The sequence below is a fragment of the Maniola hyperantus genome, chromosome 12 (assembly GCF_902806685.2).
Source record: "Maniola hyperantus chromosome 12, iAphHyp1.2, whole genome shotgun sequence".
Lineage (NCBI taxonomy): Eukaryota > Metazoa > Arthropoda > Insecta > Lepidoptera > Nymphalidae > Maniola > Maniola hyperantus.
The window spans coordinates 3204493-3232168 of NC_048547.1; the positions used below are offsets into that span (position 1 = coordinate 3204493).

A 27676-nucleotide genomic window follows, 5' to 3' on the forward strand; every position below is an offset into this window, starting at 1 on the left:
TGCGTGATCGTCAAATTTTCTTTTCAAACAATAAAATGGAAGGACATGTATTTCGTTCAAAGTTAATCAAGTGGCTAATCAATCTAGTCAGTATGATAGATAGTAACTAAATCCCCTTTTCCGTAAAATAATAGGTAGGTGCTCGGTAGTGTACCGGTCATGTCACAGTACAATAACAGTCAGCGAATGCATTCGGGTACCTTGGCGGTAGTTCCCTTTGTGAATTCTAGCGAATTCCTTTTCAAAATAGCTGGGTTCCTGGGGAAAACAGTGGTTGGCTTTTTTCGTCCCGTCCCATTATAGGTACTCGCGATGTTATTTAATGAATTTTGCCAATTAGATCTCGCGCAAGCGTAAGACTAAGGCTGATCGAACAAGTATGAAATTAGGGTTTTCCGAAACGGGATGAGGGAGATAATTATGCCGCCCAAGTGCTAGACTACAAATTCTAGTCGCTAGCCCATTCTAACCATCGTCCCGTAGCATTGAGATTATCCCTACGCTGTCAAAACAGCCTTGATATCAAGTTATTGGGGCGCACAGAGTTGGTTCTTTTATCACGCTGAGAGCGTTATATCTTCGACTGACAACTAGTGCCAGGAGCTAACTATGTGGGCTTAGAGCCCGCCCCATGTACCATGGATTTTGGATATATATATAAATTGTTATGGTATGGTTTTTGACTTGGCCAAGTCAGGTCGAACCCAACTCATTCGTGCTGGGAGGGCGTGTTTGGTATGCCCAGACGATGCCGCTAGCGGTTGCCCATCAGGAACAGCCAAGCTATGATAGTCGAACCCAAAGGTAAGACGATATGTATATATATATATGTTGTCACTATACCAAATGCCATTCGCCCCGTTATGTACTTAGACTCAGGTGAAAAGTAGTTTACTTAGCACTTCAACTCATTTGAGTCTATCAGCAACAGCTAGATCCTCCTCTCGTTTCAATGTCGTTGTCTCGTACTAAAGCTAGCAATTTAAATTATGTGCTAGTACAGTATTTGCAAACGGTAGCTTACTAAGGTGGTAGCATTCTATCTTGTCTAGATTAAGACATCTACAGAGACCTATTCCTGTATTAACTAGCTATGGAAGGTATTGGAAATAGCTCTTTGTCCTCGAGTTAGTATGAGGTTAAGTTCTTCAATAATTCTAAGAAAGAATGAACCTTGCGTGGCAAAGAGGTAGTTAGTTCCTCTCGTCTATTGTTTCACACTGTCTATTGTCTCTATAATGCTAGGTAGGGTAACTCATTTCACGAAAGCGTCAAGCGGTAAGGGCTCATATCACATAGATAGGTAGTAATAATATTATTACATTGAGCTATAATTTAATCTCTTGTTTGACTCAGACCATAGATCGATGTAGCCCCTTATCTCTTGACCTCTTTTGAAAAACAGACTAATATTATAATAAATGAAAGAGGTTGGTTAATTCAAAATCTATTATTGTACTTTACTTTGTTAAATGTATTAGTCAATCTCTGATGGAGCAAAACTCTACTCTGACCACTGGAAGAAAAGTCCTTTATGTTTCTTTTCCAGTGGTCGGGCACTCTATTCAAAAGCCATGCTATATTTTCAAGGGAAAAATAGAATGCCCTGACCAAAAAACCCTTGGGCTGATGTTATATACACATTTTATATTTAAATTACAATTACGTACATTAATCTTAGAAGTACAGTCTATAAGCTACAGTCCTACGAAACTTTTACATATGGAGACACGAAATACAGACAACATGTGTTATTACAGCGAACATAATAATCATATCCGAGGACATCGTAAAAGCAACCTATCTTGGCTTTCACAAATTTAACATTTCTATGTTAGGTATTTCCGGATCGCGGCTAGGTCTGTAACCACTAACCCATTGGGTGCACTTGACCCATGCTTCCTTGAACATTATACAAGCCAGCAGTATTAAGAAGATTAGAAATAAGCTCAGACAATTTGATCTAAGCCATTCCAGACTTGTAGAGGTAATTTATTATCCATGCGATAGTATACTCGCTTCTATTACCTTGAAAATCACGTTCTATATTTAATTCCGGCAAGCAATTATATGTTGTAATTTAAGAGATCCTCGGATATTACATAATAAGACAGTTTAAGTTGTACATTACCCATAGACTGGAAAGTGTAGACCGTCTTGCTTAACACTGGCTTTAATTAATTTCCACTTATCGACTTTATACAGATATTAAGGATAAAAGGTACCCGGACGACTCGTTAAACAAAGAGATTTTAAGAAAGGAAGGCCGCTCGGAAACGTAGAGCTTCGTCGTGGCACTCGCGCGTCACACTTCTGTCCCCTTTGCGAGGTTGATTCGAACTGTGTTGTGCGACTCCTGCGCTCCTTTTTTCCTGTCGTCTCCCCCGCTTCCGAGTTTGTCCCCTCTCGCTTCCTCCAAACTATCGCCTTCTCTGTCAACAAAAGTCACTCGGCAGAAAAAATTCTCTAGTTGCAATGGTAAATCTGAACCGACATCTGTTTCGCATTTTCGTACCCTCGAGCGTAAAAACTGTATTCAGAACTATCGCTTTATGGCGCCTTGCCTGTTATTTATGCTATGGGAACGACTCACTTTGGCCGTTTCTTATTTTTTGTTTGTCTGCGTATGGAGTACTAAAAATGTTTTTTGTTCATTAGGATTTCTAGAAGGCGGCGTAAAAAAAAAAAGTTATTGCCGACAGCATTATACGAATGCCTTTCTAGGAACTCAGTAAAATAATAAAATAATGTTTCTATTTTGGCGATGCCGAGAAGGTGCCTACAACAGTAATAGGATCTCGTTGGCACTTCTCGGGTACGGAACCTTAAAAATGTAGCAGCAAAAATACTTTTATATAAGGCCTCGAACTTTTCAATCCGCCTAGGGTTATAGAAAGAATTCTTGGACCTAGAAAGCTGAAATTTTGCACAGAGGTTCCCTTTAAATTGTAAACGAGGTATACATCCGGATTTCTGAAATATTACCTACCCGCGGAAAGGGAAACATAAGAATAAAAGAAGATAAATAATTTCATAAGTCATAAATTTTATTTCCATTTGATTTACTGACAAAAGAACACAAATAATAATATAGATAAGTACATAAAAAATTAAAATAATTGGTAACTAGGTCTAGGTCTAAGCCTAACTAGCAGACACTACCTGACTGGCATGCCTCATTGGTTGTCAAATGAAACCAATTATCGCATTCAATAATAATTACTATTTAAATTATTATTACAGGAGTCTCGCTTATTTTGTTCTAATAAATGTACCTTATTACATAGGTATTACAATAGATTAAAATAAATAATAGATTAGAAAACGAATATTACTTACGTAATATTTACATGCATTGGTCGAATGTAACACTATCATAAAATCATACATACCTACCAAAGGTTAAGTAGGTTTTAGTACTCAGCTAACATCTACTTAGGTTAAGTTTGAAGATGATGATTTGATCCTCTGATACATGAAGTATTAAGTATGTTCCTTTGATACATGAAGTACAAACATTGTAAATAATAATAATTAACTTATGACTATATAGACAATATTTAATTTAAACATTTCGTCTGTGAAGTGCATAAAATAAGTTAATATTAGGTAAAATTTATATTAAAATTGTACAGTGTTACTACCATGGCTACCATACCCAACGGTAAAGTCAGCGTTACCTCCGCAGGAAGATTTTATTAATTTCTCTGCGTTGCGTATGTCGTTGATATTGTAGTCCCCTCTTCCAATATCAGTTCTGGTTCCGCATGGCCTGTTAAAAAATTAAGAGTCGTTAATATATTAATTAATATAAAAAAATGTTCTAGTTAAACTTTCAGCTAGCCTGTCGTAATTACTGCCCGCATAGTAGGGAATATCTATTATGATCCTATTCTGAGGTAATATGTCAAGAATACTAAAAACTTGTGTTCCACGTTTTCCCTTTTACTTTACAACTAGCTGATCCCCGCGGCTTCGCCCGCGTAGATTTAGGTTTTTAAAGATCCCGTATAGCCTATGTCACTCAGGAATAATGTAGCTTTCTACTGGTGAAAGAATTTTTAAAATCGGTTCAGTAGTTCTAAAGATTACCCCCTACAAACAAACTTAACGACATTACCTCTTTATATAATACAACGGGCCGTGCAGCAGAAATCGTAATATTTTCATTTCGCCATAACTTCAAAACCAAACGTCCAATTTTAATCATTCAAAGACCAAATATTATCTCCATAAACTGTTCTTAGTGATGAAATCATTTATTTTGATAAGGATTAATAGCATGAGTAAAATAAACGCGTTTAAATGTAGTCCAAAAAAAATTCAAGATTTTTAAATAAAAAAATGGTTGCTGTGCCTCACTCGACATAGATGGGTATAGTGTGTCGCGGACTTTTTTGTAGATATTTATAAGATCTACAATTAATTAGAACATTTTATGGTTCTATCTTTTATAGTTTAGGCAGCGTACGCAAAATAAGTAACTTTTCTGGTTGATTTTTTACACCTTGTGTCCGAAAAACCCAAATATCTTACGGAACCCTATTTTTTTTCCAAAATAAAATATAGCCTATGTTACTCGTGGATAATGTAGCTTTCGAATGGTGAAAGAATTTTTAAAATCGGTCCAGTAGTTTTTGAGCCTATTCAGTACAACCAAACAAACAAACAAACAAACAAACAAACAAACAAACAAACAAACAAACAAACAAAGTTTTCCTCTTTATAATATTAGTGTAGATGTAGATTAGTGTAGATTGGGTATTTGACTACATCAAAAATAAGTAAATTATTTCTCAGTGATTGTTAAATAGAGGGTCATCCAAAATACGTAAAATCCACGTCCTTTGTTAGTTTTAAGTGTAAAAACCATTTTAAATTATCGATTAAACTAAAAAAGTACGTCATTATGATGTGACGTCACATTTCAGTATTTCATAGGATATCGCATAGGTACTAAGTGCGCGTTTTGACGTTTGATAAAAAGTTACTGATTTGACTAGTTGTCAAATACCATATTGGTATTTTCATAGCTATCTATAATTTACTTTATACTTTTAAGTCCGTTTTAAAAACGTGGTATTTAATTTTTTTTTGTCTTAAATAATTTTGAAATTGAACTTAATTATGTAGGTAATTTATTAAGACTTCGTCCGCGTGGACTACACAAATTTCAAATCCCTATTTTACCCCTTTAGGGGTTGAATTTTGAAAAATCCTTTCTTAGCGGATGCCTACGTCATAACAGCTATTTCCATGCCAAATTTCAGCCCGTTCAGTAGTTTGAGTTGTACGACAGGTGCGTTGATAGATCAGTCAGTCAGTCAGCCACCTTTTCCTTTTATAATTATGCTTAATATAGATTATCATCAAACTACTTTAATAAACACGCAAAGATCGTTGTAAATAAAATTATGGTACTTACCCTGCTGGCGATGGTTTTGCTTCAACTAACGCTGAAATAACGACGATGCAAAGAATAAACAACAGAGACTTCTGCATTTTAATTTTTTTTTGTTATTATTTTAAGATACTTAGAAGCAAATGTGTATCAACGGATGCGATTGACAATACTGTAATTAGTATTTTGCACAAAGTCTTTTTATATGAATTGTGAGATGGAATTTACGTGAAAACGGGAGAGGTCAATTTGATAAGAAGTTTTGGTTTTTACCCGTACTTACCTAATTCGTTTTGCTACATAGATTACTAATCATACAAAATTTTTTGCTGACCTCCCTGGCGCAGTGGAGAGCACTGTGGTCTTAAGTGCGAGGACCCGAGTTCGATTCCCGGCAGGGGCAACTAGTCTGGTCTGGTTTGGCGGGAGGCTACGCCCTACGGCCGTAGCTAGTTACCACCTTACCGGCAAAGCCGTACCGCCGAGCGATTTAGCGTTCCGGTACGATGCCGTGTAGAAACCGATAAGCGGTGTGGGTTCATCATCACTTATCTGGTAAGATTGCAGTTAAGGGCTAACTTGTAAAAATGAAATGAAATAAAAAAAATTGTATAGACGTTTCTGCCTGTCTGTTATCTTTTTATAGTCCATCTTCATGGTCACGATTTTGACCACATTTTGTACCGAAATAGTTTGCATTCCAGAGACGAACTAAACGACTACTTTTTATGCCGGAAAATCAAAGAGTTCCTACGGGATTTAAAAAATAAAACTATCCGCGCGGATAAAGTGGAGGGCATCATCTAGTATGATATTATGCAAAAATAACTTTGTCTGTCTGTTTGTTAATTTTTACGGCTCAACTGCAGACCTGATCTTGACTGGGAGAATGTATTTCAGTATAGTACATCCTGTCCTATCCTCAATCCTGATGCTGCAGGGAACCTGACCACCAAAACTGGTGGGATTTAGAAACTGTCGGTTATGGATTGATATTGGAGGTACCTACTTACCAAGTAAAGTTTTTATCGATGAACCGAGGATCCAACTCCTCAACCCTGATGCTGTAAGTATTATTGCATTCCTAAATCGTGTGATCCTACGGGATTTTTAAGGATCATCCGTTTAAAAATCTTTTTATATAGAGAAACCTTGCATCCCGGGGACAGGCTACTACAGATAGGCTACTTTTTGTCCTGGAAAATCAAAGTTCCCACGGGATTTTTAAGACCTGCCAAATTTCATGATTCTACAAGAATAGATTATTTCCGAAGAAGCGACGCGCGACGTATCACTCTAATAAACACTAATTACTCTACTAACACTAATAATACAACGTGTAAACATTTATTCTACTGAAACTAAGAGTACTCGGAAGTGGTAGAGTAGTACCTATACCTAAGCTAGTTCACTCTACTGTTTCAGCAGCCTTTTGAGCTGTTACAAAAGTCCTTCAGGGGGCGACTTGAATAAACTATACAAGTCCAGTAGCTGTCTGTTGGTCTTGCCGTGCGTCTTCACGCCGCGTATGTCTGTGCGTCTGCTCACGTGCAGCTTGGCACCTTCGGGGCCCGACCACGCCTTGGCCAGCGATACTAGCCTGCTCCACGGCATTGTCCACTCTCCTCGCAGATACTAGGGAGAAAGTAAGTCATAAGTCGCTACTTAGGTTGGGGAAAGTGGGGTAATGGGGAACACCTAACTTGAAGCGCTCTAAAATAATAAAGTCACAAATGTAATCAAATTTTCTTGCAACATTAACGTTACTTATCTAGCTATAAAAAATGCAATCAAGATTCTTGCAAATAAACTCTGTAATTAAAAAAATTAATAATAAAAAAACACTGTCGTTCTTATTTACCCGATACCGTGTGGGGTAATTCCGCTTAAGATCAGTCCGCGGGGGGAATAGGAACTATATGGGAATATAATTAAATCTTTGTAAATGCTATAATTACTTTTTTTGCCAGAAATTACAGACGTAACTCTTACTAGAGTTGGTCACATCTATTTAAGTTTACTTTTCAGCAACAGAAGTGGCATTTTGACTCTGACTGTCAATGAGTTCAATAAAGTCTTGCTCGGCTGCAGTTTCATGAACGGAAGTACTTGAATCTTGAGTTTGGCTGATGTTAGATTCGTCTTGAAATGAAATGAAATCATTTAATTTTGCTAAATGTGAGTAGGTAGTAAATGATCGTCTTATGACATGTTTCAAAGCATTACTGATACTAAGACAAACTGATAGGCGTAATTAGAAACGTTCACATTTACCCCCCCTGATGTCGTTCCTAATTGCCCGCAGTAGGCTACTCAACCTACTATACCTTTACTGTTGGTAGCAAGAACTGGAAATCTAATTATACAAGACTCACTGACTGACTCATCAAAACCCATTCCAAGCCCTTGGATCTAGAAAGCTGAAATTTTGTACAGATTCCCTTTATACCTAAGTACAGATACGTCTTCTTTGAAATTCCCACGGGATAGAGAGCAAGGAGGGTTTATATTTTCGCTTTAAAGTTGCCTTATTTCTTAATAGGTAGGTAGGTAATTGATCGTTCAATGTTCTCCATTTTCCAAAAACTCTGCACTTGGCCTAACTTAAAAACCACATTTACACGACCGGAAAATGTATGAACTTATTGAGGGCAGTATAACAACAAGTCAAGTGCGAGTCAGGTTCTCACACGAAGGGTTCCGTACCATCCTATCAGAATATTTACTTTTTTAAATTTACATGGCCATTATTTTAAAATTCTTATTATCTCTAGTTATCTGTATTCGCAATAGAAAATCACGCTGTGAAAATTTCAGCTCTCTACCTATTAGGTTCATGAGATACAGCCCGCTGACAGACAGACAGACAAACGGACGGCTTAGTACTAGGATTGGCACTTCGTTGGCACTTCTCGGGTGCGGAATCTCAAAAATGTAGCGACTAAAATACTTTTATACAAGGCCGCGAACTTTTCAATCCGCCTAGGTTTATAGAAAGAAAAGTCAACTGACTGGCTTATCAACGCCCAGCCCATACCCTTGGACCTAGTAAGCTGAAATATTGCACAGAGGTTCCCTTTATAATGTAAAACGAGGAATACGTCCGGATTTCTGAAAAATTACCTACCCGCGGAAAGGGAAAGTTATAAGAATAAAAGAAGATAAATAATTTCATAAATCATAAATTTTATTTCCTTTTTATTTTCTAATATAAGAAAACAAATAATAATACAGATATAATATAATTAATTAAAATAATAATTATTATCTAGGTCTAGGTCTAGGTCTAAGCTTAACTAGCAGATACCACCTTACCAGGGATGCCTCATTGGTATTTGGTTGTCAACTATAACCAATTTTCGCATTCAATAATAATTACTATTTAAATTATTACAAGAGTAAGTAACTCAAAAAGGTATTTCATTGTATTTTTTATTTTTTGTACTTTGCTCAAGTAATTTGTAACATTTTGACGTAGGTACAGTGTGTTGTTATCTTTTTTCCACAATATAATTACATTCCGCTACCAGATTTATGGTTCCGAACATCATGCAGCCGGCAGCCAGGGACTTACTTAAATTTTATGAAAAAAAAAATGTAAAACACGTAGGTACCTATGAGCTATGAGCACTAGCTTCGTTCGTTCTAATAAATGTACCTTATTCATAGGTATTACATAAGATTAAAATAAATAATAGATTACAAAACTAATATTACTTACGTAATATTTACATGCATTGGTCGAATGTAACAATATCATAAAATCATACATCCCTACCAAAGGTTAAGTAAGTTTTAGTACCTACTTAACTAACATCTATGTTAAGTTTGAAGTATTATGTTCCTCCGATACATGAAATACAAACATTGTAAATAACAATAATTAGCTAATGACATAAACAATATTTAATTTACACATCCGAGTATACTTTTCCTCTGTGAAGTGCATAAATAAGTTTATATTAGGTACTTATAGGTTAAAATTGTACAGTGTTACTACCATGGCTACCATGCCCAACGGTAAAGTCAGCGTTACCTCCGCAGGAAGATTTTATTAATTTCTCTGCGTTGCGTACGTCGTTGGTATTGTAGTCCCCTCTTCCAATATCAGTTCTGGTTCCGCACGGCCTGTTATAAATTTAAGAGTCGTTAATATATTAATTAATATAAAAAATGTTCTAGTTAAACTTTCAGTTAGCCTGTCGTAATTACTGCCCGCATAGTATAATATATAGTAATACTTATTATATATTCTGAAGTATTATGTACCTATACTAAAAACTTGTGCCCCACGTTTTCCCTTTAATCTTACAATTTGTATTTTTATAGCTGGGTATCTATAATTTACTCTATACTTTTTAGTCTGCTTTAAAAACGTGGTATTTAATTATTTTTTTGCCTTAAATAATTTTGAAATTGATCCCAATTATATTTATTTTTCGGTCCAGGATTATTTCAGTCGAAAAAAAAAACGCATATGAATAAATTTAAAGAAATGTTTCAGAAATACTTGCCTGCTTAGCTTACTAAAATATTAAGATAGCAACCCGCCTAGACTCGCAAAGATCGTTGTACCTATATAAAATTATAGTACTTACCCTGCTGGTGATGGTTTCGCTTCAACTGATGCTGAGATAACGACGATGCAAAGAATAAACAACAGAGATTTCTGCATTTTAATTTTTTTGTTATTGTTTTAAGATATTTTAGAATCAAATGTGAATCGACGGATGCGATTGACAATACTGTAATTAATCTTGTAGGTACGCAAAGTCTTTTTATATGAATTGTAAGATGGAATAAGTATACCTACATGAAAACGGGAGAGGTCAATTTGATAAGAAGTTTTGGTTTTTACCCGTACTTACCTAGTTCGTTTTGCTAAAATGATTACGGCAAGTAATCAATACTAATCATACAAAAAAATTGACGACATCCCTGGCGCAGTGGAGAGCACTGTGGTCTAATAAGTGCGAGGGTCCGGGTTCGATTCATAATTTCTAAATTGTCTCTCGTCTGGTCTGGTGGGAGGCTACGACTCTAGCTACCCGGCACAAGGGGTCGATGCAATCTTATTTTTTAGGGTTCCGTACCTCAAAAGGAAAAAGGAACCCTTATAGGATCACTTTGTTGTCTGTCTGTCTGTATGTCCGTCTGTACGCCGTGGCTATCAAGGAAACCTATAGGATTTTTTTTAAAGAATAAGTATAAGCCATGTTAAATGACTAATATTCCCCTTTCCCCTCCAACTAAGCGTCAGGCTTGTGCTAAAAGTAGGTACGACAATAGTGCAACGGTCGGGGTTTGGACCATCGACCTTTCGGTTTTCAGTCCACTCCTATATACCAGTTGAGCTATTGCGGCTCTAACTTTATTAATTTAGTAAGTAGTTGTAGATTAGGTAACTAGTTCAAAACAAAAACTTAAATTACGCAGTAGATATAGGTAGGTATTCATAACATTTCAGCTGATGGATAGTATTTTTATCTTTTTAGGGAATTCTTTTATTGATACCGGAGGAACCCAGGGATAATTTAATATCACTAATTAATTAACAATTTAACACAATTTAACGTTATCGTTCTTGACCTTTTTGCACTTTTGAGAGACATAATCTCAACGCAAATTGTAATGTTTATCAAACAAAGCAATACGTTTAAAAAGCCGGCCAAGTGCGAGTCAGGCTCGCGCAACGAGGGTTCCGTACTACAGTCGTATTTTTTCGACATTTTGCACGATAATTCAAAAACAATTAATATATAAATAAAATATAAAAATCAGTTTTAGAATGCACAGGTATAATAATATTATGATATCTCACTTGGTACAGTAATCTTACTTTGAAAGTTGAAAATACTAATTATTTGTTCATGAACACATTTTCTTTTTGTGATGACAGACAATAAAGTGATCCTATAGGGGTTACTTTTTTTCGTTTTGAGGTACGGAACCATAAAAAAGAGATGATATTATGAGAATCACACTCATATACATAGGATAACATTAGTTATCATAACATAACATAGGTTTATCCTTCAATCACGTCGCAACGGTGCAACGGATTAACGTGATTTTTTGCATGGGTATAGATAAAGACCTGGAGAGTGACATAGGCTACTTTTTATCCCGGAAAATCTAAGAGTTCCCACGGGATTTTTACAACGCCTAGAACAGTAGCAACCAAAACAAAACCAAAGCGCGAGCGAAGCGAGCGCGAAATTTTTGGCATATTTACAAAAATATATAATTGATATATACAAGTGGCAGGGACTAGTGGGCCCCTATCGATCGTAGGCCCTGGGCACGTGCCCAGAGTGCCCAGTGGGAAAGAGGGCCCTGCGTGCGGGTGGCGAGGCACCCTCTCCCCTCATACCCCGATTGCCATCTTGACTTGTCGCCTACTATATCTATCTTGATGCTGCCATGGTGCTCCCTACGTAACTATGTAGTTCGAAACAAATTACACAGTAGGTATGTATAGATATTCATAACACTTGTAGCTGATAGATAATATTTTTATCTTTTTAGGGAATACTTATAAATAGATAATATTGGAGGAACCCAGGAATAATTATTAATGTTATCGAACTTGACCTTTTTGCACTTTTGAGAAACAAAAACTCAGGACAAATTCTAATGTTTACTAAACAGAGCAATTTGACATTTCCGCGGGGTATCCCGGGTTTTCTGAAATCGTAAACCGTAATCTAATAGATAGGATAAAATAAAAATAAGTTGACACTTTTTCGAAACTTGGTATTAAAAGATAACTAATGATTATAAGCTTATTTCGTGGTTTAATGACATATTTTGATGTAGATAACGGGTACATACCACGGTTAATTTGATGTTTTTATTTGTCGATATTTCAACCCAATTGGGTATTTTCCTACTTTTTAATTTGATAAATATTATTACTTTATTATAAACTAGGATAAAAATAATGACATACCTACGCTGAAAAAATATTAAAATCCAACAAAGATCAAAGTCAAAGTCAAATGATTTATTCAAAATAGGTAATACTTAAATAACTCTTTTTGATGGTCAGATGTTGGATTTCTAAGATATAGTGGTGATAATAAATTATAACGCAAACTTAAAACTAAAGCTACAAAGATTTACAAAGTTACAGGCATTTTAATTTTGGAGTGGGAGGGAGGGTCTTCTATCCCTTTCTCGCAAAACGAAAAATGCCATATCGCGTAAAATGCTATATCGCTATCTCTGTCTAATCAGAAATATTTAAATGCTTATAACTTTTTCGTTATATTTTGATCGATTTAATTAGTTTTTCAGTTTACGTCATTATTTTTATCTTAGTTTATAATAAAGTAATAAAAAAATTGGAGCCAAATACCCAATTGTACGGTTCGTGGTCCTGACGGGTCTGCAGTGCTATGAAAGATGAAGTTCGAGCGTCAAGGACATTAGCGAACTACCCTCTTTCTTGTTCTTGTCCACTTTGTTGTTGTTGTTCTCAGCTCGTGAAGTTCCAGCGAAAAGAACAACAACAACAAGGCCGTCTGAACGTCCGTCCGTCTGTCAGCGGGCTGTATCTAGTGAACCATAATGGTTTGGGAGTTGAAACAAAGAATATACAACAAATAATCAAAATTTCAAGATAGCCCAATGAAAATTAAAAAGTATTATTTCTTGTGTACCCTTCGCGTGCGAATCCAAACCGCACTTTAATTTTACCTGGTCAAAAGGCCGCTTTCCGATATGGAACATGATGTATAGCAGAGGCGCTTTGTTCAACGTGATCTCCGCGTCCTGTTGGTCTTGTATGCCCAGCTCCTTATAGATCGTCTCACAGTGTAACTGCACGTGGTCGTAGATTACCTGTCAATATAATATTACAATGCTGATTGACATTTTCCTTTGATGCAATATTGAGGCTATTGAAGTTATTTTTATTCGCCATATCCATTCTATTCTAATATTAAAAATGCGAAAATGTGTCTGTCTGCTAGCTTTTCACGGCCCAACCGTTTACCCGATTTTGATGTTTGGTATAGCTTACACCTCGGGGATGGACCGGAAAATCAAATCCATTAGACCGATTTACATAAAACATAGCACAGAGAGGTAGATTGCGTCTCGGAAATCGATACAGGCTACTTGTTATCCCGTAAAATCAAAAAGATTATTTAAACGACCGACATTTAAATAAAAAACGGAGTGAGCCTTCTGTGTCATAAGGTGAGATGACAGATTTAAGCGTAAGAATTTAGAAAACTTAAGAATCTGAAAAGGAAGTTACGGATACTTACTCTGAGACTGTCTCTTCCCGCGGATGTCATGAGGATCTGGCTGGTTAATGCCACGGCATCACTCGCCCGCTCGGCATCCGATGCTGGGACTTTTCCCTATAAATTTTTTTTTTGGAAAGCTACAGTCTTGAGAAATATCTCAAACAACATGACGATGATTCAACTCTTTTATCCAGCGTGAAACATACGACAGTTGAGCCATTACGAAGGTGCAAACTTCAACTGGGGCAAAAATCATTTTTATCGGACACAAGTTATCCTATGATCGTAATCATTTATGATACAGACCGCACGATCGTAATGGCTCAAAGTATGATTGCAGCAGTAAATAGTTTATGCCTACCCAGAAAACCGGGTGAAAAGAACTTATACAGCCTTGGGATTTAAAATCTTATTTAAATAGTCACTATCAGCAAAATCATCCTAACTCTTAGGCATGCTCGTTTTCTCCTGATGTTTTCCTATAAAGCTATATTATATTTAATTGCTTCTTTAATCGCTCATAACCTTTAACAAATCTAGGACTGTATTGTATACAAACCTCCTCAAAAAACTCGGCAAATTCTGGGAAGTCCTCCAAGCCGAAGTTATCAGAGACTGTATACATTTTCTTGGTCTGAGCGACTAGCGCCTCTATTTCCGACGTGTGTTTGTGGTCTTCGTCTATGGAACACAACGCTTCGGCTATCGCCAGAGCTATGGAGGATGGCGAACTTTGGCTGCCGTCGAACGAAGTTGAAGATGATGTTACTGTGATCCAAATGTAGAAATAAAAGATTAAACACTTCATAAAAACAAACGAACGTGTGCTGTATTTTTTGGCAATTTCTAAATGGAAATACCCGCCAATTTTATTCTATCAACTACTCCCATACTCTAGTGGCAAATTTCATCGGTGTTTCCACTAGTTTACATGGGGTTATTCAAGGGGCGGACCAACAAATTCCTGAAAGGCCAGCAACGCATTGGCGATTCCTCTGGTACTGCAAAAGTTGGGCGGTGACCCGCCCGCTCGTTTCCTCGCTATATTTTTTATTTAAAAAACTCTAACGCCCACTCTTTACTCGCACCGCGACAGACCGTGTTGATGCGTCGGGACCACAGATAAGGGAATAATATCTTTTGTCTATGGTCGGAACTAAGAATAGGAAAGGTATATTTCCTCTATCTTTCCTCCGGCAGAAACATTAGTGTGGGTGGAAGCAGACAAAAAGGCTGTCTGGTGTAATATGTACGAATTGACAGTTTAAACGTAGCATGTTCATATTAGCTGTAACATAAAAATGCAACTCCTCAATATATCAAAGTAGGTTGCCTGCACATCGGATTGAAAGAGAGGTGATGCAAAATTATGTAGGTTAGGTAGTTAGGCAATAAGATTTAAACAATAGTATGTAAGATTTATTTATTGTTATTGTTAGTCCATAAGCGAGAGTAGATCATAAGTCGGCTCTCAATAAACATCTTTCACCGTTGCCGCATTTAATTATTACCATACGGCCACAACATATCTCATGGCGACCCTTGCCAGTCGGTGCATGCCTAATCTAAGTGCGTGCACCGGCTGGGCACCGATCAAGAAGAAGACTACACAATTTTCTAAAGAATATCAAGATTCAAGACTCAACTAAAACAAAAAGAAGAAAATAATTCCACGTCCTGTATGAAACACTAACATCAAGAAATAAGTTCAAAAATGAATCGCTTATGAACAGAAGACAATCTCAAGCTTCATTGATCGGCCCAGCATCATCGTGCGTCCAGGGTTATCCCGGCCACAACTAGGAGGTGTCCAGGGTATTCCCGGCCCAGTTCGAGGAGTCCAGGGTTTTCCCGGCCCATTAAGATGCAGTAAAGAAGAGGCAGACTCCAGACCTCCGGACCTGATGACCAAAACCAGTCCTGACGACGACGGCGACTACACGGCGGTCACGAAATTGATTGATAAAATGCGTCGCTAATAGTTAAAGTAAGTGCAATTTATCTCTCGTAAAGGTACGGACAGACGTGCTCAAAAAAAGCGTGCTTTTATGCTAGCTTAATGTTAGCATGCTCATGCAACTGTTCACATTTGCCAGCAATAAGCATGCTTAAATAAACTGTAGAGTTATATGTTGTATGTTGTACTGAGTACATGCTAATAAGCAAACCCTGTTCAGACGCGCTCGGAGCACGCCCCCTTCTACCCGCGCCTCAGGTAGCATGCTCGAAAATCAAACGTCGGTTGATTTTTGAGCATGCTCGAAATAAGCATGCTCATTACATGACACACGTGCTACTAATGAGCACTTGCTCAATAAAAGCATGCTTTCGTGCTAGTAATGAGCACGTCTGTCCGTACCTTAATGGGCAAATAGTTAGAATGTGTAGGTATTGTAATTTTTTTTTTGGGTAGATAATTTAATTTTGTACGTATAGGCTAGGACGTACGTATTGGTAATTTTTTTATATAATAAATAACACTTGCTCCACTACCTACTAATAAGTTCCATTCGTGATTTATTTGTAAGATTTTATATAGTGTGTAGGATAGTTTAAACTAATAATAGATAATAATTAATAAATGAATAAGTAGGTAGGTACTTACTTCTTTCGTAAATATTCGGTGTTAAAATCGAAATATAATAATTCAGAGAATTATAACGGTGTCATCGCGTGGTCAACGACACACGCGTACCCGAACATTTTGTATTGTTATACGAGACAATGGTTTTGCTCGAGATGCAATTTGCAAATACAAGGAAATGAATATGAAATAAGGAGAATTTTTTCCCCTACAGACGTTTTTCGTCTAGTTTCGTGCAAGTTTTGACGATATAAGACTATACCCGGCTTTGACAAATTAGGACTCTGCAAACCAAAGGCTTGATCACCCTTCGGCTGTAGAATTGCTAGGTATAAAATATACAAATATTTATTTTGGATTGAGACATACTGACGTAGGAAGATGATTGTTATTTATTTATTTGGACGCGATGTTTTGCGCATATTTAGTACCTCCTCATTCAACTATATTTGTCTAGACTCTTGATCATTATCTACCGCGCTGGTGTTAGTGAAAGACCTAGAATTTTTTATGAAAAGTTGAATGCTATTGAAATACTTATTGAAAGAAATAAGTTTGATGAAGACTATAAGTCTTATGAAAAATGCTTGCAAGCATGTTATGTTAAATATTAATTAGGAGAGTACGCGCCGCGTTTGTTGATTTGTTTATTTATTTGTATTATGTGAAGAAGTAACTTGAAAGGAAGATGAAGACTAGGAGAGATTTATTTTGACTGTCCAGGAAATATGAATACCTGAGATGTTTACTTAATAATAGGTATTATTATGGGTTATAGAATAGAAACCTTATATTTACCGTCTTACGACGATGCTATACGACAGCTGTATACTTATGATGACGACGATTTGATAGGTCAAAGAATCTTTTGAAGTCGATTTGTGAAATCGATACCTCAACTTATACATATCTAATACCTATGATGCTATTTTGAGATTATTTTATTATGATGAGATTTTTCGAAACTTTTGTAAAAGTTAAATCCTTGACTGTGCACTTAATAGATTACGATTTTTATATTTATATAAGTAAGGTTAAAAGTATGCCCATACGAAGTAAGAGATAAGATAAATTGCACTTTAAGCACAGGAAGTAACTAAAAAAAATGTTTCCTTACATAATTTAATTTTATTTAGCATTAGATTTTATTTTTGTGATTGTCATCATCTTTTCTTCTGATTCGATGTAGCGTCTAACATTTTTTTTTCTTTTAAGGGGAGGGGTAACCGCATACATTTTCAGGGGAGTTGTAATATGTACGAATTGACAGTTTAAACGTAGCATGTTCATATTAGCTGTAACATAAAAATGCAACTCCTCAATATATCAAAGTAGGTTGCCTGCACATCGGATTGAAAGAGAGGTGATGCAAAATTATGTAGGTTAGGTAGTTAGGCAATAAGATTTAAACAATAGTATGTAAGATTTATTTATTGTTATTGTTAGTCCATAAGCGAGAGTAGATCATAAGTCGGCTCTCAATAAACATCTTTCACCGTTGCCGCATTTAATTATTACCATACGGCCACAACATATCTCACTGGGCTGTCTGGGACATTTGACGATCTCTCTGTCATTTGGTCTTAATAGGCCGCGAATATCAGATAGTTATTTTTTATACTGCTGTCTTTGCGGGCAACTCGGAAAAATGTTAGGTTGTAATTATCCGCAAGAGTACGATTTTATGGCCCATTTAGTTACAGTACCTACGCGGTAGGAAATATTGTACATCGACCTTTAGAAAGAGGTATAGTTTTCGTAGAGCGTTATCTCTGTCGTTGAGACCGACAAAACGTCACATATATGAGTGACAGAGACAACGCTCTACGAAGCCGAAATCTCTTTCTAAAGGTCGATGTACAATATTTCCTGCCGGCTACCCAAGTTTTACTTACTAGTGCGATTATGCGATGAAATCCTAACGTGCTTTGCTCTCGGCTTGTGTTTAGCGTTCATATCATGGGCTTCACCATTTGCCACTGGGAAATAATATATACATTAGGTACAGAATATAAACAGAATCAATGCCTGTCAGTCTATGAGAGTGACGGAATAGAGTGTTTTCGCGCGCGCCGCACAACCTATCAACGCACAGATCAAACTACCGTACAGATCTGGCTGGAATTTGGTATGCAGATAGCTGTTATGACGTAAGCATCCGCTAAGAAAGGATTTTTGAAAATCCAACCCCTAAGGGGGTGAAATAGGGGTTTGAAATTTGTGTAGTCCACGCGGACGAAGTCGCGGGCATGAGCTTGTTTAAATATAAAAAAAGGAAAAGGTGACTGACGGATCTATCAACGCACACCTCAAACTACTCGACGGATTGGGCTGAAATTTGCTATGCAGATAGATATTATGACGTAGGCATCCGCTAAGGGATATTTGAAAATGCATACCCTAAGGGGGTAAAATAGGCGTTTGCAATTCGTGTAGTCCACGCGGACGAAGTCGCGGGCATAAGCTTGTTTAAATATACGCGATGGTGATCAGCATCTGCAGCAGGAGGGAGCCACCGACCGGAGCGACATTGGACGGCAGAGCGCCCTCTAGTGTAAACGTTGTATTGATAAAACATCGCGAGATATGCAGGTAATGCATTATAGTCTGTGAAAGCCATTAACAATAAAAATACCCGCTTTTTCCTTAGCCGCCTCCCTCTGTGCCCATATCTGTAGCTGCTCGTACGCGATGGTGATCAGCATCTGCAGCAGGAGGGAGCCGCCCACCGGAGCCACATTGGACGGCAGAGCGCCCTCCAGTGTGGACGTCGCATTGATGAAACACCGCGGGATGCAGTCCAGCGTGCGGGATATGCAGGTGAGGCACAGGGACATAGTCTACAGACAATAAACTAAAAATTTTAAATTTGATCTGATAGGTTTTTATGTCCGCTTCCTATTCGAGAGGTCGGGAGTTCGACCCCGGGCACGCACCGCAATAACTTTTCGGGGTTATGTATTTTTTAAGAATTTAAATGTCACTTGCTTTAACAGTGAAGGAAAACATCGTGAGGAAACCTGCATGCCTGAGATTTCTCCTTAATGTTCTCAAAGGTGTGTAAAGTCTAACAATCTATACTTGACCAGCGTTGAAGACTATGGCTAAACCCTTCTCATACTGAGAGGAGACCCGTGCTCTGTAGTGAGCCGGCTATAGGTTGGTCACGATGATGAGGTTTTTGGTTCGGCTCCACTATCGGGATTCGGCAAATGATTCGAGAGTTTTACAATAGTTCGGCATTCGGCAAATCAACTGGTCACACTGTTCAAAATCCAACAGATACAGTGTTGTTATCAAGAAAACTCTGCACAGAACATCGACTCGACCGATGTGCGTTGCTCCTAAATCGATACTGCTTCTCGTAATCGAATCGATTGATTAAAGACGCGAACTCCAACACTCTAGTTGAATAGTTGATGTTACCTGATACATAGAAGCTCCGGTCAGTACAGCGTTAACAAGGACGGATGGTATGAACTGTAGCAACGTTCCCGCTACTGCCAGTAGGCCGGCTAGCCACGGCGGACGACGGTCACACCACACCTGCAAGCATAGGTATAGTCCGCGACACGTAACGTGCCGCACACCCGCGCTAACCCGGTGCGGGCGAGCGTGGGTGACGTGCGGGGTTTGAACCGCCGACCTTTCAGTTTTCAGTCCACACCCGAGGACCTATTGAGGGTATTGAGATTTACGCGTGATTGATGCGGTTTTATTCATTTTTGCTTGCCGCGACGTTCGAACAGTGTTCGCGATATGAGAAAAGTACTGTAGGCTTGATCAAGTTGCTTGATGGGCGCATCAAGCTCGCATCATGCAGCTTGATCAAGCAAAACGAATAAGAATTTTTGAGGTCTGTCCAGTTTTGAAGATGAAAACAGCGGAATACGAAACGTATTTCGGTCAAAGTTTTTGTAGGTAAAATCAGCCTGAGCAGCGAGCGCAGCGTGACGGCAATAGTTTCTTCAAATACCCATTTTTCAAATACCTTGTGAATAGAGTCCCCTCCTAATTTTACCTACAAAACACACCTGTCGTTTATCCAAGCAAGCGGCCCAGTCTCGCCCAGATACTTCTAAGGCGTAACATAGGGTCGACTTCAAGTCCTCTTTGCTGCCTATTGTCGCCAATATGTACGTCAAAGCTCCAACCGCGCGAGCGTACTCTTCACCCGCTGAAAATTAATTCGGATTTTTTTTAAAGAAACCATACCTAAAAGTTTGTCCGCAGGAGTATAGGTACGACAATAGTGTAACGGGTGGGATTTGAACCGCTAATCTTTTGAATTTCAGTCCTCTCCTTTGACCGTTCAGCTATTGAGAACCATACTATGGGTGCCGGGGGATTTTTAAAAACCTAAGTCCACGCGGACGAAGTCACGTGCATCAGCTAGTAAACTATATTTGCCGCGCAGCTCAAGTGGGTTGTCAACTTTAATCTAGGTTCCAAACAATAAAATTTGCGGGTTCCAACTTCTTAAATGTCATACTAATATTAGCCGCTTCATAGAATACGATTTTTGTTTGAAATAGCTCATCTATAATGTACTTTACTAATAACTTACCATTGGAGTCCCCCTTAAACCTGCAAAACCCATCAGCCGTGCACAGAAACCCATCGCATTTCTGCCGGCACCCCTCCACGTTGTACCACAGCCCGTCTGCCGGCCAGCGCGAGTTATCCGCAGACATGTTGCGAATGGCATTCATCAGAAGCATCCGCAACAAGTGGCAGTTGCGCATCATTAGAACCTACAGTTGGAAAAAATGCTACTTACAAAATCGGACAAGTGTGAGTCGGACTCGCACACAAAGGGTTCCGTACCATCGTACAAGACTTTGTTTTTAAATTTTCATGGCGGCCATTTTGAAACTTTTATTATTTGATGTTATAGTGGCAATAGAAATAGATACACATTCTGTAAAAATTTGAGCATATTATCACACAGCAATAGATCTGTACGAGAGCGCTGTGCAGGCTCGACCAAATATACTCCACCATACCGTACTTAATATACCTAGTTCAGATTGCAGAAAACTCCGTTAGTGCGAGTACTGCCGGTAGTAAATTTGTTCGGGACTGAGTCATGAAATGTTATCGATTGAATAGCGCCATCCAGTTGTAATTGTGGCAACCGCCACAGATCAATGAGATTTAGCCCGGGATCGAACCCCCGACCTCCGATTAGGAGGCGAACGTCTTAACCACTACGCTATCACAGCTGTCCAAACAGTTAGATAGTAATGTGATAAAAATTACCTTGACAATCAAAGACCAAGATGGCTGCGGTTGAGCAAGCAAAACCATCAATTCCAAACCTAAAGCGGTCTTTGTCGACAGCTCCTGAGTTGTCTTCGCAGTTATATCTCCAGAATTATCGAAGAGGTTCGGATTGATAAACGTGAACCACGGGTATGGAGTATCTTTTGAGAATTTTGTTTCTTCTTGCTCTGTGAACGCCTGCAAAAAATCCATACTAATAAATCCATATCATAAATGCGAAAGTGTATCTCTCTGTCTGTCTCTCTGTCTGCTAGCTTTTCACTGCCCAACGGATTAACCGATTTTGATGAAATTTGGTACAGGGTTAGCTTACACCCCGGGGAAGGACATAGGCTACTGTTTATCCCAGAAAATCAAAGAGTACCCACGGGATGTTTTAAAAACCGAAATCCACGCGGACGAAGTCGCGGGCATCATCTAGGAAAATCCAATATTCTTCCGATCCATGACCCTGCATGCGTCCACAGCTGGACATACGATGGAACGGAAATCCAACACGACCGGAGAGAGATCAAGCGCAGGACCGACAGCTTTACGTGCTCTCTGAGACACGGGGGTGAAACACCGCCAACATTCTAACTCCGGGGAGTAGGAGTTAAGAACTTCTTAACAGAAAAATCCAATAAGTACCTAACAAATTTTTTGGTCGAACCCGGGAATCGAACCCAGGACCTCGTCATCTGAAGTCGAACATGCTAACCACTAGACCAACGAAGCAGCTACATACCTGATGTAAGAAGTGTAAAGCTGCCCCTCTATAGACCATACACTTAAACAGTTCGTTGCACTTGGCATGTACGTCCCTCACATCCCTGCATTGCTGGGCCTCCTCTAGCCCGGCTAGATCCGAGCCGCTGCTGCATATAGCCGGCAACAGCTGGCCCACACACAGCAGGATGTTGAGGATGTCGTTTATGAGGAGACGTGTTGTTAAGTCTGAAGTGATTGTCTAAAAACAATAATTGATTAATTACTGACCGTAGGCCTCTGAGTCCACTTGGGTGAATTTCAGTCCGCCCGTCCTTCCCCCTTTCAGAACCTCATAACATTTGACTGAATGCATATAATATAACTAGCTTATGCTCGCGATTTCGTCCGCGTGGACTGCACAAACTTCGAACCCCTATATTATCCCGTTGGGGGTTGAATTTTCAAAGATGCTTTCTTAGCGAATGAATACGTCATAATTTAAAGTAAAAATTAGTAATCATGTGAAGTTTCGAGGGGCCAATATAAGTAAAAATTACATTTTTATAGAAAAAGTTTGTTTTTCTATACTTAGCTATATAGGGAAATAATATCTTACCTGGCAATACCTAACAGTCAAGATAGTTAGCGTTTCATTCAACATTCCAGCAAAGATTCTTTGTGCCATCCGTGGCGGCACTGTGTCCCATAAATCTTTCTTACTACCTGAAAATCAGTACCCATAATAATTATATAAAAGGAAAAGGTGACTGACTGACTGATCTATCAACGCACAGCTCAAACTACTGGACGGATCGGGCTGGGCATGCAGATAGCTATTATGACGTAGACATCCGCTAAGAAAGGATTTTTAAAAATTCAACCCCTAAGGGGGTGAAATAGGGGTTTGAAATTTGTGTAGTTCATGCGGATCGGACAACGGAAGCTTAGTAGGGTCACGTAGGCACCCTTTGGTTACGGAACGTTAAAAATGGCTGTGTAAAAGTCTTACCGTTCATATAAAGCCACCATCCCTGCACAGACGGCGTGCCAGCCTCGTGCGCCGTGTTGGATTGGTCGTCGATGGGCCGCCCGCCCGAGTCCTGCAGGATGTACAGAGAGAGTACTCGATTGTGGAGGTCTAGTACTCTCTCTCCTACTGCTTCGGACATCGTTGCGTAGCGTTTGTAACATCCCTGAGAAGAAATAGATTTCAACTATCATTACCTATTTCTAAATTATAGGGGTTTGAGTATTTTAGACTTTGACTGGAGTCTGTCCTGCCTACTGTCCACCATTTTCTTGATAACGAGTCTTATTTAGTAAAAAATCAAGTTAAATTCGCGGCGCCATCTATCGAATGTGAGATCAAACATTGTGTACGGGCTGTATATCTAGCGTTGAACTATCAAACTACTTTATATAGTCTTCAAATCTCTCATCTTTGACAATGTAGTTTGCAGTCCAGTAGCTAGATGGCAGTGTTAAATAAGGTTTCCTCGCGATGTTTTCCTTATGTAATGCACATAACTCAACATGGGTGCTAGGAATCGAGCCCCAGACCTCCCAAATAGAAGACCGAGACACGCCGAGCAGTCGCGACCGCTCAGCGTGGTAGTATTTTCAAAAATCCTTTCTTAGCGGATGCCTACGTCATAATAGCTATCTGCATGCCAAATTTCAGCCAGATCCGTCCAGTAGTTTGAGCTGTGCGTTCATAGATAAATCAGTCAGTCAGATTTTCTTTTTATATCTATATAGATGTACCTGTATTATAGCATGTCGTTCAGCGTTGCCAGCATCCTCAACATGTTGCACGTAGCAATACAAGCTGTTCTTCAACAACGCAGCGGCCCCTAACGTTGCGGTCAGCACGGGCAGATCCGCGTGGTCGAGCGCCTCTTGCGCTAGGACGTGAAGGTGTTCTGGAATTTTAATTATAGAGGCGTAATATTCTATTAGAGAACCTGTTTCATGACAATCTAAAAAGAAAAAGGTAAAAAAAATGCCGTGTTAAGCTATACAAAGTCTCAGATAACCATGTCAGAGGATTGCTAGCGAAACATACATTTAAAAAAAAAAAATTTGAGGTGGTAGGTTTTTTTTTTAATGTATAGACTAGCGCTTGGCTGCAATCAGACCTGGTGGCAAGCGATGATGCAGCCTAAGTATTATGCTGTCAGTAGAAATTGGATGTCTTTTTGTATTTAAGAGCCACTTAAATAATGTAAGACTGGGCCACACGATGCGTTTGTCCCAATATGGCTAACCCCTGGCTATTATAAATGCGAAAGTGTGTTTGTTTGTTGGTTTGTCCTTCAATCACGTCTTAACGGAGCAATGGATCGACGAGATTTTTTGCATGGGTACCTATAGTTTAAGACCTGGAGAGTGACATAGGCTATTACTTTTTGTCTAGCTGAAACCCGCGACTTCGTACGCGTGGATTAGGTTTTTAAAAATTCCATGGGAATTCTGATTTTCCGGGATAAAAAGTAGCCTTTGTCACTCTCCAGGATCCGTTGCTCTGTTGCGACGTGATTGAAGGAACAAACCAATAACCCAACCGAACAAACACACTTTCGCATTTATAATATGGATAGTGATATCGTTTCAAACTGTTTTGACTGTACACAGGTACTAAACTTAATACTTATTTACCTAGCAAAGAGTCACTGGATTTGGTTGCCAGTTGTGCAAATTTATCAGGATCGGAGGTTTTCGCTACACCATCTACTTTGTCTTCTCCAATGTTCACGAACATTCCAGAACCTTGTCTGAAAATTGAAAAAAACTCGTTTTTTTTAGGTAGGTCTTATAGCACAAGTAAAGGAATAAATTCGAAAATCGTGAATTTGTGGTTACATCACAAAAACAAATAAAATGTATTTTCAACTTTCGTAGCAAGATTACTATACCAAGTGGGGTATCATATTATGGAAGGGCTTTACCTGTACATTCTAAAACAATTTTTTATTTATTTTTATGCATAATAGTTTTTGATTTATCGTGCAAAATGACGAAAAATTGCGACTGTAGTACGGAACCCTCGATGCGCGAGCCTGACTCGCACTTGGCCGGTTTTTTAAACTTAACTTAGTTAAGTCCAAAATAGATTGCGGAATTTGGGTATGGGACCCACAAACGCCTTTTGGACTTTCCTGAGGCGGAGGTTAGGTGGTTTTAAGTTATAAATTGCATGTATTGCCCTTTTTTGTTATACAAAAATTCTCCCAATATCTGCCGCTTTGATTTATTTGATGCTTACTGAAAAGCAATTGAGAACTCCTCTTCTAGCCACAGCACTATTTTGACAGCTGCAAATGACGCACTCCTCGGAAAATCCAACCTGCCGCCAACAACTCCACAGCAAACATTTTCCGATAGCACTGTTTGGTTTGTCTGAAATTTTTACACTCATAACTTATTGTAGAACACAGAGGCGCTCTACAATCTCTCTAATGTGCTTCTAGTGGTGGCAGTGCTCTGTAGTATGACATGCTTCATAGGGCCTTGTGTTAAAAAAAATCTATTACAGCAGTTGATGCCATGATGCGTCGCCGTTGCCAATCGTTAAACATGATATCTTGGAGAGTTGCTGCTGTCACACGATATTTGAGAGTGAGCTGTAAATGCTTTATGGACTAACTAGCGTATCCCCACATGCACTACACAAATTTCAAACCCCTATTTTACCTCCTTATGGGTTGAATTTTCAAAAATCCTATGTATTTAGTTGGGCAATCAATCAATGGACTGATGCATATAGTATTTTGGACACAGAACATCTCATTTCACATATAAAATTGCATAAAACCGTGGATTTATCCTCCAAGCAGAAAACATAATAAAATGACAACCAAGTTACTGACCTGATAATATTCCAAATCCCTCTGCAATAGAATAGGGATCCTATCCATAATATTCCCATCTTCTATAACCTCCATTTTGTATTTATTATTTAAAAAACAAATAAAACAACAAAATAAATTAAATGCCTACTTATATTACAATAAATTATACAATATATAGAACCAAAAATTAAACTAAAGCGTGTGTACACGTTTTGAAATTTACGTTCGTAGCGATTTTTGAAATTTCTTGTTGCAAAAGTTGATGTAGTGTTACTCCGTCATGTTTATAAATCCAATATCCACCCTCTTTTAAGACAAGGTCGTAGCGTTTAGGACCTGCTGTCGGTGAGCTTAACCAGATCTGCTTGTTAGGGGTTTGTCTGTTAATTACATAGGTGCCATAGTTAGGTCCTAAGGCTATTGTTAAAACTCCATCCTGTAATGAAATAAAATATAAAAATAACTGGTACTGATTCTGAGCACAACCAAATTTTAGAGTATTTGCATACTCTTCTTACTAATGTAATATGAAAAGGACAGACGCAGTTTGACAGTTTTAAATTTAATTTTTAGATGGTAAAATCTGTGATTTTAGCGCACAGTCGCGAGCCTACTGTTTAAATTTGTAGGGTGCACTAAAATTTAGTCTTTAAATGTAAAGTTCATGTTCTGTCCCTTATTAGCATTGTTAAAAAGAAAAGGATGCAGATACTCTAAATTTAGTTTAGAGAAAGACAACGAAATCGGTGCCATTGCATAGCAACAGGCTTAATTCAGAACAAATTCGATCATTCATCCATTCACAGGCTTGGGTTGACATGCTTAACAATAATAGTCAACTAATATGCACTAGGTATCACAACTAAGCCAGATGGCTCTTAGAAGTTATAAGGAATATTTTCAGGAAAAATTAATTGCATAACTATATAATATATGGAGACTTGTATGAAGCGAGTGACGGAGACTCTTCTTCACTTACCGACACGACCTTCAGCTAGGAAGAATACGACCAAGAAAAGAAAAGTATGGTAACTTACACTGAACGTAACATCAGCTCCTTTCAAGTTAGGCGACTGATCTATTAGTTCCTCGAAATATTCACACAGAGATTCCAATGTTTCGTTGCACACTTTATCAAATATCACAGGATCTACGTCGGAAAGTTGAATGTTTTGGGAACAATACATGCGTTTTGTTAACTTTTCTATTTTACTAAACTTTAAGTTTCCGTCCCAATGTCGGCATATTGTTGGCGCAATAATTATTTGCCTTCGTGCCAGCCAACGGCTGGTACGTAAGAAATTTCTCAGCATATTGATAAAACATAAAATTTCCGCTGGTTTAGGTTGTTTTCGCAATTTTGTTTTGATTTGATTGTCAAAGTCAAACTCAAACAAGTTGTCAAAGTCAACACGTAACTATTGACAATGACATCACAGACGCTTAATCTAAAAATAGGTGCTTCCACTGTCCGGCTCAATACCGGTACCGGCATACGTTCCGGCACGGCAATAATATAACTTTGGTCGCCGCTTTTGCGGGTGGCCGCTCACGTTTCAAAGACGCTCTGAAGAAGCAGAGAAGATATGACTGGTCTGCTAAATAA

The 27676-nt window shown here is 38.4% G+C and overlaps 2 protein-coding genes across 5 annotated transcripts; both read right to left on the reverse strand.

The window, feature by feature from the left end:
- Window positions 1-3026: 3026 nt before the first annotated feature.
- Window positions 3027-26223, reverse strand: LOC117987178 (uncharacterized). 4 transcript variants are annotated; one of them, XM_069502158.1, is made up of 19 exons: window positions 26089-26223; window positions 25485-25618; window positions 24878-24993; window positions 23984-24141; window positions 23229-23412; window positions 22836-22942; window positions 22257-22478; window positions 21506-21706; window positions 20811-20997; window positions 20278-20420; window positions 19670-19789; window positions 18879-19083; window positions 18139-18222; window positions 14219-14427; window positions 13678-13773; window positions 13103-13246; window positions 6800-7036; window positions 5426-5456; window positions 3027-3772 (listed from the first exon to the last, which is right to left on the reverse strand). In XM_069502158.1, exons 1-17 carry the CDS (start codon window positions 26161-26163, stop codon window positions 6842-6844), a joined length of 2580 nt encoding a protein of 859 aa, XP_069358259.1. In that variant the 5' UTR covers window positions 26164-26223; the 3' UTR covers window positions 3027-3772; window positions 5426-5456; window positions 6800-6841. The 4 variants fall into 4 exon arrangements, with proteins under 4 accessions (XP_069358259.1, XP_069358258.1, XP_069358261.1 ...); XM_069502157.1 differs by having other exon boundaries at window positions 5426-7036; XM_069502159.1 differs by lacking the exons at window positions 3027-3772; window positions 5426-5456; window positions 6800-7036 and adding exons at window positions 8568-9529; window positions 10000-10030.
- fh (frataxin) lies at window positions 26203-27446 on the reverse strand. The gene is made up of 2 exons (XM_034973963.2): window positions 27108-27446; window positions 26203-26506 (listed from the first exon to the last, which is right to left on the reverse strand). The coding sequence occupies exons 1-2, from the start codon at window positions 27381-27383 to the stop codon at window positions 26258-26260; spliced, it is 525 nt and encodes a 174-aa protein (XP_034829854.1). The 5' UTR covers window positions 27384-27446; the 3' UTR covers window positions 26203-26257.
- Between the last annotated feature and the right edge of the window lie 230 nt (window positions 27447-27676).

What these genes read in the sequence shown, in the direction of transcription:
- LOC117987178 (XM_069502158.1), bottom strand. Translation starts at nt 26,163, where the DNA reads ATGGAGGTTATAGAAGATGGGAATATTATGGATAGGATCCCTATTCTA. An exon ending in TTCATCGCATAATCGCACTA is followed by an intron (nt 14,428 to 18,138) that starts GTAAGTAAAACT and finishes TTTGGATCACAG; the next exon opens with TAACATCATCTTCAACTTCG. An exon ending in CGGGAAGAGACAGTCTCAGA is followed by an intron (nt 13,247 to 13,677) that starts GTAAGTATCCGT and finishes TTATATTGACAG; the next exon opens with GTAATCTACGACCACGTGCA.
- fh (XM_034973963.2), bottom strand. Translation starts at nt 27,383, where the DNA reads ATGCTGAGAAATTTCTTACGTACCAGCCGTTGGCTGGCACGAAGGCAA. An exon ending in GAGCTGATGTTACGTTCAGT is followed by an intron (nt 26,507 to 27,107) that starts GTAAGTTACCAT and finishes ATTTCATTACAG; the next exon opens with GATGGAGTTTTAACAATAGC.